Below are 11,055 nucleotides of genomic sequence, written 5' to 3' on the forward strand. Positions count from 1 at the left end.
CCCTCGTCTTCTATGGCTAAGCCAGTTCTCCACCCATCTAGGTAGCTCACCTTTTATCCCGTGAGATTTAACTTTTTGCACCAGCCTGCCATGAGGGACCTTGTCAAACGCTTTACTAAAATCCATATAGACTACATCCACAGCCCTTCCTTCGTCAATCGTTTTTGTCACCTCCTCAAAAAACTCAACCAAATTTGTGAGGCATGACCTCCCTCGTACAAAACCATGCTGTCTATCGCTAATGAGATTATTCAGTTCTAAATGCGCATATATCCTATCTCTAAGAATCTTCTCCAACAACTTCCCTACCACAGACTTCAAGCTCACCGGCCTATAATTACCCGGGCTATCCTTGCTACCCTTCTTAAATAACGGGACCACATTTACTATCCTCCAATCCTCGGGGACCTCACCTGTGTCCAGTGAAGAGACAAAGATTTCTGTTAGAGACCCAGCAATTGCATCTCTCGCCTCCCTGAGGAGTCTAGGATAGATGCCATCCGGCCCTGGGGATTTGTCTGTCTTAATGTTTCCTAAAAAACCTAACACTCCCTCCCTTGTAATTGAGATTTTTTCTAACGGGTCAACACATCTCTCTGAGACACTACCAGTCAACATGTCCCTCTCCCTTGTGAATACTGATGCAAAGTATTCGTTTAGGATCTCACCTACTTCCTTTGGTTCTAAGCATAATTCCCCTCCTTTGACCCGGAGAGGTCCGATTCTTTCCCTAACAACCCTCTTGTTCCTAACGTATGTATAAAATGCCTTAGGAGTCTCCTTAATCCTGTCTGCCAAGGACATTTCGTGACCCCTTTTTGCCCTTCTAACTCCCTGTTTGAGTTCTTTTCTACTTTCTCTGTATTCCTGCAGTGCTCCATCTGTTTTTAGCTGCCTGGACCTCATGTATGCCTTTTTTCTTTTTGATTAGACCCACAATTTCACTGGTTATCCACGACTCCCGAATCCTACCTTTCCTTTCTCTTTACAGGCACATGCCTGTCCTGCAGTCCTATCAGCTGCTCCTTAAAAGACTCCCACATGCCAGATGTGGATTTACCCTCGAACAGCCTCTCCCAATCAACAGCCACCAAATCCTGCCTAATCCAGCTGTAGTTAGCCTTCCCCTAATTCAGCACCTTACCCATAGGACAACACTCATCTTTTTCCATTACTATCCTAAAGTTTACAGAATTGTGGTCACTATTTGCCACATGTTCCCCTACTGAAACTTGGATGACCTGACCGGGCTCATTCCCCAGTACTAGGTCCAGTATAGCCCCCTCTCTAGTTGGACTGCCAACATATTGTTCCAAAGAGCCTTCCTGTATGCATTTTATAAATTCTTCCCCATCCAAGCCCCCAGCCCTAAGCGATTTCCAGTCTATGTGAGGAAAATTAAAGTCTCCCACTACAACGACCCTATTTTTTCTGCACCTGTCCAGAATCTCCTTATATATCCATTCCTCAACTTCCCGTGGGCTGTTGGGAGGCCTGTAGTATACCCCCAGCATAGTGACTGCACCCTTCCGGTTTCTGAGCTCCAGCCACACTGACTTGTTACCTGACCCTTCCATATTGTCCACCCTCTGTACCGCTGTAATATGCTCCCTAACCAGCATTGCTACCCCCCCACCTCTGTCTCGCCCAAAACACTTGTACCCCGGAATATTCAGCTGCCAGTCCTGTCCTTCTTTTAACCAAGTCTCCGTCACTGCAACCACATCCAAGTTCCGCGCAAGCATTAAGGCTCTAAGCTCGTCTGTCTTGCCCATGACGCTCCTTGCATTGAAGTAGATGCACTCCAGACCTCCAGGCCCACTGAGGTCATCCTCCCCCGGAATGCTCTTCCTGTTAGATAGCCTTGTCTTGGCCCCAACCTCGTCCCCAGCCTCTATGCTTATTGACCTATTGTTCTGATCCCCACCCCCCTGCCACATTAGTTTAAACCCACCTGAACCACACTAGCAAAACTCCCAGCTAGGATATTTGTACCCCTCCAGTTTAGGTGTAACCCGTCCTCCTTGTACAGGTGCCATCCTCTCTTGAAGACTTCCCAGTGATCTACGAATTCGAAACCCTCCCTCCTGCAGCAGTCCTTTAGCCACGCGTTCAGCTGTGCAGTCTCCCTGTTCCTAGCCTCACTAGCTTGTGGCACTGGGAGTAGTCCAGAGATCGCTACCCTAGAGGCCCTGCTTTTTAAGCCTACTACCCAACTCCCTGAATTGCTCTCGTAGGACCTCCCTGCTCTTTCTGCCTACATCATTTGCACCAATGTGGACAATGACGTCTGTCCAGTTACCCGTCTTTTTTAGGATGTTTTCTACCCACTCAGACATCCAGGACCCCGGCACTAGGGAGGCAGACGACCATCCTGGAGTCTCGTTCATGCCCACAGAACCACCTGTCTGTGCCTCTAACTGTTGCATTCCCCCACTACTATTGCTCTCCTGGTTTCCCTCTTTCCCTTCTGAGCCACAGAGCCCGATTCCGTGCCAGTGACCTGGTCATCGTGGCTTACCTCTGGAGGGTCATCTCCCCCGCCCCCCCCCAAAGTATCCAAAATGGTATACTTATTTTGGAGGGGGACAACCACAGGGGATCCCATCACTGACTGCTCTCTCCCCTCCTCTCTCCTGTCTGACACCCATCCCTTAATGTTAAGGGGGACAACCACCGGGGCACTCTCTGGTACGTGACCTTTACCCTTTCTAACCGTAACCCAGGTGCTTTCCTCTCGTGGCCCTGGTGTGACGACCTGCCTGTAACTTCTATCTATTAACTTCTCATTTTCCATGACTAGACTAAAATATTTTAATTAGTTTACTATTGTTGAAAAGAGATATGTTGAAGTTTTTTGGTTTGCAATCATCATTTCAAATAATGACAAAAATTTAAACTACAGGAGAAAAAGTTGACAAGTCACTCCAATTGATGCCTTCATCACAATACCAATAGTGGTAGACAAATGAAAAAGACAGGACTTTCTTTGTAGGAGTAAAATTATAATGTGATTCGTTTAATAGTGATAGCTTAATATTGACAGGGTAGCAACACCTCGCGAAAACGTTTGTTAACATAAATGCCAGTGCTTTTACATTTTCCGTTTTTGTGCATAAATATGTAAGAAAGCATTGAGAGTCATGCTGGCTGTTTCTGAGAAGTACAAGTCATTTTACATGTCACGTTTATCACATGATGCTCTGGTCAAGCACACATATCCAGTTAAAAGGTACAGCAATTGTGAAAAATTCTGGATCCATTCCTTTCCTAAAAGGAAAGCGATTAGCTCAAGTTAGACTTGACATTTCTATAATCGAAGATGGCTTGAGAGATAATAACCTTAAGCATGGTGCATGTGTTTTTCATGCCGCTTGGACTGGTACACAAGCTCTCACAATAATCAATAGTTCTTAACAATACTTACCTGTTTTCAGTCACGGTTTTGTCACACTCAATGTCAAACTGCCATCTTTCTAGCACCTCATTAGTTTCAATGCTGTTGATAACGACCACAAGCCTTTGAACAAAATGGTTACACAACCAATCTGAAAACACAAAACACAAACACATTTAAGATAAGCACTGCCCTAGAAAGAAAGCCAATATATTTGCAGACACACAAAAGAATACAGTGCTAATTCCTAATCTGAGTATATATAACAAGTTTTCTCAATGTAATACTGTTTGCTGTACTGCTGGAAACTGTTCTGAAAGAGTCTGACAAATTAATTTCCGAGTCCAGAAGCTGAATAATTGCTGTCTGATTTTGAAACCTGTTTAGATATCCTTTTAGTATTTACCATTGATAGGAAGAGATAACATTCTAATCAGATTTTGAGAGAGTGTTATATTACACTCTACTCAAGTTATTCAGTCTTCATCAGCACAGCTTAAACTTGCTTTCTATGCCTTGCCTCTTCCCCAAACATCTGCTACATCAGCGACACATCATAACAATAAAAGGCATAGAAATATAACACAAGTAGAAAGAGAAGATCATAAGCACATTTGAGCCTACTCCACAATTCAGCATTTCAATTTCCGAGCTTGGAATGCCACATATTATTGCATTTCCTTGAAACCAAAAACCTATCAATCCCAGACTTCAATATACTCCATGACTGAGCATCTCTGCTCTCTGTGCTAGAGAATTTCACAAGATTCATGATCCCAAAGTGAAAAGAAATCTTTGAAATGGCTATTTCCTTGTCATGAAACCAGGTCTCCTAATTCCAAACTCTCCAGCCAGGGGAAATAGCCTCTCAGCGGCAACTAAGTTTCAGTTTATTTATCAGTGGCACAGGTAGGCTTACATTAACACTGCAATCAAGTTACTGTGAAAATCTCCTGGTCTCCACACTCTGGCACCAGTTCGGATACACCGAGGGAGAATTTAGTATGACCAATGCACCTAACTGCACTAACCACCGTGCCACCATGTCGCCCTGTGTCAACTCCCTCAGAATCTTTTATGTTTCAATGAGATCACCTCTCAGTCTTCTAAACTCTAGAGGGTATAGGTCTCACTCGGTATAGGTATTCAATCTTTTTCCAACTGCCTCATGCCAGAAATGGAATGGCAAAATAGCAGAGCACTTCCAAACATTCTGCAACCATTTGCCGTCTCTTTGTTACTTATCCATTTACATCTCATATATGCATCGTGGCAACAATATGCAAAAACACCAGCATAAAAATAAGAAACTGATACGGATGGATTGTGGGCACTCAAGAATACGAGCCAGCACTAGGAACAGGTGAATGCACGTCCCAGAATAAGCTATGGTAATAAACTTCCCCGTTTAAATGCTGCATAGGAAGAGTGATTTAATAAGAAAACAGGCATGTTCTTACTGATAATGTTGAGATGAGTCTGGAGGGATACAAAAGAATGGTCTAGTTTGGACCAGGGAGCGGCACGGGCTTGGAGGGCCGAAGGGCCTGTTCCTGTGCTGTATTGTTCTTTGTTCTTGCAGAATTCGAATAACTTTAGCAGGTGCCCAGTTGAGAATTGGGGAAAAACAGGAGCATGGACTGGGGTTGGGGGAGGAGGAGGTGGAGCAGAAACACCTTTGGGAACTGCTTGCTCGTTTGCTTCTTCAAAATAGTGTTATGGGATCTTTTATGCCCAATTGAGGTGTCATACAGGGCCTTAGTTTGATGTCTCATCTAAAACACGTCACCTCCAACAGTACAACCAATGTCAGCTTGGTTGAAACACATGTCTCTGGAGTAAGGAGTGAACTCTTCACCTAATGACACAAAGGGGAGTGCGCTACCTTTGAGCTACCGCTGACATGTCAAATGTTATTCAGTGAAGCCAGAACATGGACAACAGCACAGATTCCAGAATTACTTCACCCGACTTACAAAATTAAGGGGAAAGAGAGTTTCAAATCATACGATTGGGACTACAGACTAGATCTGGCCTATTCTTTCAAAAACATTTCCCAAATAACAAATGCTCAAAATTTTACAATTCAAAATTGAAATCAACCAGAGCAATACCTTTTAGCTGGCCAACAACATTCTTTAAATAGTTATTAAGGACGGGATCAGTCGTAACAAGCATTGTAAGTCCATACTTCTGTTCTCGTGTGAACGATTCAGGTGGATAGATTCCCCTTTGGTACAAGATGCTGTTGATCCCATAACCTAAAATATGATACATTGTCTTAACATAAAACCAAATCATATGTTATTTCAGATTAATAAAGTGTTACTGTATTGTGCGACAAAACCCTCAGAAATTACTGAAATTTATATCCAAAACTGCATTTCCATGATAGGTGTCACAAAATTCCTGCACATAGACATTACAAATGTTTTTGAAAATATTTTTCACATGAATGATCATGAAATAGTGACACAAAATAGTGATCATTAAACACAAATGAGGATGATGATCAATGGCTATAATAGTGTCCTTAATTAAACAGAATGCAAACTGAGAGACAGTACTGAAGTAGAAGAACAGGTAGTGCAGGCCATCCCCAAGACCATTGGGCCGCAGGCATTTGAAGGTGAACACAAGCAAACACAAATTCATAAACATAAGCAGATTAAAATTCATATCTGAAATAACAACTTCACTTAGAATCATAGCATCACTCAGTACAGAAGGAGACTATTCGGCCCATCGTGTCTGCACCGACAACAATCCCACCTCGGCCCTACCCCGTAACCCCATTAACCTACACATCCTGGGACACTAAAGGACAATTTAGCATGACCAATGCACCTAACCTGCACATCTTTGGACTGTGGGAGACAGCCGGAGCACCAGGAGGAAACCCACGCAGACACGGGGAGAATGTGCAAACCCCAAACAGACAGTGACCCAAGCCGGGAATCGAACCCAGGTCTCTGGAGCTGTGAGATAGCAGTGCTAACCACTGTGCTCCCTTAGAAAATTAAACAATGTTGGTCTGAGAAATTAGGGCAAGGAGGATGAAAAGGTGATTCATATTGCAGTAGGATACTGCAATTGGGGCACACTTCAGCACAGTGGTTAGATTGCTGCCCCGGCTTGGGTTACTGTCGGTGTGGAGTTTGCACATTCTCCCGTGTCTGCGTGGGTTTCCTCTGGGTGCTCCAGTTTCCTCCCACAGTCCAAAGATGTGCGGGTTAGGTTGATTGGCCATGCTAAATTGCCCCTTAGTGTCTCAGTTAGAGGGATTAGCGGGGTGAATGTGTGGGGTTGTGGGGATAGGGCCTGGGGCGGAATTGTCAATGCAGTCTCAATGGGCCGAATGGCCTCGTTCTGCACTGTAGGATTCTATGATTCTAACTTATCACATCTTGGAAACACTAAAAAGCACAAACAATAATTTAGTTTTAAGCACAGCGACTGAGGCCAAAGGCAGCAGTTTTGTAAACAACAAAATTGCAAACAACAATAAACGGAAAATCAGTTAATCATTTTGTGCTAACAGTAGAAGATCGTCTGATTGCTCTTCAACAAATGATGTGGGATCTTTAACATTTACCTGAATAGCTTGAAGGGAATATGATTTAAAATCTCATCTGAAGAATAACAGCAATGTCAACACTGCATTGGGGTAGTGCAGCTTTGGTTATGAGCTAAACTTTGGTGTTTGAACTTGCAAATCTACTGGCCTAAATGTGTACCAAGTGAGCTGATAAACTGAAGTACACACAAAACATGTTTGTATGTAACATCCTCAGAAGCCGAATTCAATGCCCATAGTTAATTTGGCTACCATTATATTATTTGACCATTTTAATAGAGTTTGTTATATTGGCTGCATTGCATCAAGAGGACTGTAAAGGTCCTATGCAAAGTCACAAATGTCACATCTTAAATGTGACCTTGGTATCCCTCCATTACTCACAATCTGACTGCAGCCTTTGACATGTTTAATCAAACCACCCTCCTCCAAACTGCCCAATTGCACAAGATTGCATTTGCCTGATTCCATTCTCATCTATCCAGCAAAACCAAGTGATCTCCTGCAATGACTTCTCCCCCTCTCACAATGCCACCTCCTGAGTCCACCAATGATCTACCCATAACACCTTCTATTTCTTATCTAAATGGTGCCCCCTCAGTGACACCAACCAAAAACATGTTTGGTTTAACATTTATGTTGACAACACCCAGCTTGTCATCAGATCTTAACTTCTCAATTGCATCAGATTTAACACTGCCTGTCATCTGGTAGTGGTCATGAACAAATTTTGTAAGCCAAAGCCCACGCAAATAATGTTCTCTAGGTACCAGTTCTATTCCTTTGCCTGCCCACTCTCAGATACTGAACCAGACTGTTCATATAGTCAACATCCTATTTTATCTTGAGCTGAGCTTCTGACCTCATGTCATTTTCATCAGCAAGGCCATCCTGTATCTCCTCTGCTTCAGTCACTTTTGTTAACTCCAGACTTGCCTATTTCAATACTCACCTGGCTAGCCTTCCATCTTCATTAATTAGAGCTCATCCAAAATTCTGCCGCCCATATCCAAACTCATACTACGTTCTATCTACCCATCACCCTTGTGTTAAAGTACAGTGTTCCAGTCCATAAATTCGATCAACCCATGTTTAAATCCCTCAGGGCCCCACTGACTGACCCTATCTATAACTTCCACCAGTGCTACAAGCTTGCAAAAACTCTTTCTGCATTTCTGGCCTCTTGCGCATCCCCAACTTCTCATATCCCACCATAGGCAAATGACTAGGCCCCAAACTCAGGTTTTGCGAGAGAATTCCAATCTCTTTGACCATGCTGCATCACATAGCCTAATTTCTCCTACTTTGCTAGGGTCAATTTACATTGTAAATTATTGTTGTCCATCATCCCCCACGCCCCCCCCCCCCCCCCCCCCCCCAGTCAGTCATTATGTCCCCCAATGAATAGGCCTTTTGAGTTTGAAAAACTTTGACAAATCATGAAAGTTTTATTTAAGTCACAATCATATCCAAAATATCTACTTTTGGAAGTAGCCCCTAGTTCATGCAGCAAAGTGTCACCTTGGATATTTCAGCTTTCAGAGCCTATTTGTAGCATTTAGCGAGATTGCAGTTCAAAAGTGCTTTGATGTGCTAAAATGCTATTCAAATATCAAGTCTCTTTTTGTTTCTTTCATCCATTCATCTTCCTGGTAAATGGTGAAAGTGGGAGAAGACGATAATCATATTTACTTGAGATTAATGGAAGTTTACACAACATTTTTGCTCTTAAAGCACATTTTTCAAAAAACCCTACACACTGGATTTAACACTGACCTTATTAAGGATAGCCTGAGGCTCTATCTTTCTGACACCCACTACACTCAGGGAAACAGCTAAGCATCCTGTACAGGAATTAATCAACACACCACCCTGCTCTCCTGTCCACACGTCCATCTTTGGCCTTTTGCAATGTTCTAGCGAACCCCAATGCAAACTGGAGGAACAGCACCGCATCTTCCAGTTGGGCACTTTACAGCCTTCCGGACTGAACATTGAGTTCAACAACTTCAGAGGGTGAACTCTTTCCTCCACCTTCATCCCATTTCCATTTATTTTATTTCATCTCCTTCAATTATCCTTCTTTCTCACTTCTATTTTTCCACTTCTCCATTCCAGCTCTCCTCCTTTCCACAACACTCACCCACCCACCCCTTCAGTGCAACTGCCACATTCCTCAAGCAGGCCTTTAACATTATGTACCTGTGTTCTGCCATTCTCACACTTTGATCACTTAATGGACACTATTAGCACCTTTTCAACCTTCTGTATTTACATTCATATCCCCTGTGCCCAATTCCACCAACTCTCCCCCCATCTCCCCCAGCTGACTCTCTTTGCTCTCAGCTATGACAAAGTCATCTAGACTCAAAATGTTGGCTCTATTCTCTCCCCACAGATGCTGTCAAACCTGCTGAGATTTTCCAGCATTTTCTGTTTTTGTTTCAGATTCCAGCATCCACAGTATTTTTCTTTTATCTTAGTGGCTCATAATCTAATATTTAAATACAAATGCTCATAGTATAATCAATTAAATTTGGAAGTTGAAAAGGTGAAATCTTTTGAAAAGGAATGACAGTGCAGAGAATGACTGTAAATTGGAAAATCTAAATGCATCAATGCCATGGCTTTAAATGCTGTAGTTCCCCCAATATCAGCCCTTCTCCCATTCCAGGTTTGGAAACTTTGTTCTACCTGTCCGAGTGCAATCAAAGTTTGTTAGTTTTCTTTTTCACAAATTCAGAGCGAGAGTCTGTAAACTGTTAGCAGTAAATAGACTTTTTCTTTGCACATGCATCAGGTACGGCCTGTGTTTGGAGTTATCATGTAGGATATCTGGGCAGTGGATCCAGCAGGGAGCAGCATCAGACCAGTGCAGCCTCCTGACCACCCTAAAGCTTTCATCAGTCTCCCTTCCTCCCCCACCACCAGATTCATCAGCAATCATCCCCTCCCTTCCACAGCTTTGCCAGAACATAAAAGTGACCCTCATTATTTTCCCCAACCAGAGTTGGGCATTACCCCCATTACCCTACCCCCGCCCCCCATGCCCCACTCTGAGACCCGCAGTGAGGTATTGACCCAGCTACCCTTTCCCCAGTGTTGGTGTGTCAGTGCCCCCACAATCTCTGCCCTTCCCCCCTCTGGTCTCCCATCATCCTGCAACACACAATCCCCACCCCAGCGATCATTTCCCCCCGAAGCCCCCCAGTCATTGACCTCCCTATTGCCTCTCTACCCCACCCAGCGATACTCCTCCCGTTGCTCCGGTAACTCACCGAAGAACTCAGACACAATGCTCGCGCTGCCTTTCAGGGTGATCCCCTCTCGCGCCGCCACTTTACCCGCCATCATGTTCAAATCCACACACTACACTGCGGCTGCGCGGGATAAATACGGCCGCGCATGCGCAGTCCCCCGCTGTCCGAAGTTCGGCAACACAGCCGAAGTGCCCTCCCCCACTGTTTGAAGTTCGGCAACCCGGCCGCGCTTGCGCAATGCCCTCTCCGTTGTCTGAAGGTCAGCGCAACCCGGAAGCGCGTGCGCAGTGCCATCCTCGCTGTCTGATGATTGGCCACCTGGTCACGCGTGCGCAGTCCCCCCCTGTCTGAAGTTCGGCAACATAGCTGCGCGTGCGCAGTTTCCCAGTCCTGTTGTGTGAGGTTCGGTTAATTGCTGAAGATCATAGAAACCCTACAGTGCAGAAAGAGGCCATTGGGCCCATCGAGTCTGCACTGACCACAATCCCACCCAGGCCCAACCCCCATATCCGTACATATTTTACCTGCTAACCCCTCTAATCTACGCATCTCAGGACACTAGGGCAATTTTAGCATGGCCAATCAACCTAACCCGCACATCTTTGTGGGGGAACATCCACAGAGGGCTGCTGGTGCCACTCAGTGCCAGCATGTGACTTCAGTCCAAAACTTTAACCAACCATGCCACCTGGAGTCACCGACATATCAACAATCCCTCTGAAGCTTAATGACAACAATAAAAAATATAAACCTGTTGGACTTTAACCTGGTGTTGTTAAACTTCTTACTAACAATAAAAAAATCAGACAGACTTATTGACA

General features: G+C 44.3%; 1 protein-coding gene across 2 annotated transcripts in view; it reads right to left on the reverse strand.

The window, feature by feature from the left end:
* Positions 1-10,496, reverse strand: part of mad2l1 (MAD2 mitotic arrest deficient-like 1 (yeast)) — a 28,783-nt gene extending 18,287 nt beyond the window's left edge. Inside the window, exons 1-3 of one of the 2 annotated variants that reach the window (XM_078213822.1) lie at positions 10,253-10,496; positions 5,512-5,658; positions 3,428-3,548 (exon numbers count right to left, since the gene is read on the reverse strand). In XM_078213822.1, the coding sequence (XP_078069948.1) occupies positions 3,428-3,548; positions 5,512-5,658; positions 10,253-10,328 (344 nt within the window). In that variant the 5' untranslated portion in view covers positions 10,329-10,496. The remainder of the gene's footprint in view (positions 1-3,427; positions 3,549-5,511; positions 5,659-10,252) is intronic. The other variant, XM_078213830.1, reaches the window with a different exon arrangement.
* Positions 10,497-11,055: the final 559 nt, after the last annotated feature.

This window comes from Mustelus asterias, chromosome 1, assembly GCF_964213995.1.
Source record: "Mustelus asterias chromosome 1, sMusAst1.hap1.1, whole genome shotgun sequence".
Lineage (NCBI taxonomy): Eukaryota > Metazoa > Chordata > Chondrichthyes > Carcharhiniformes > Triakidae > Mustelus > Mustelus asterias.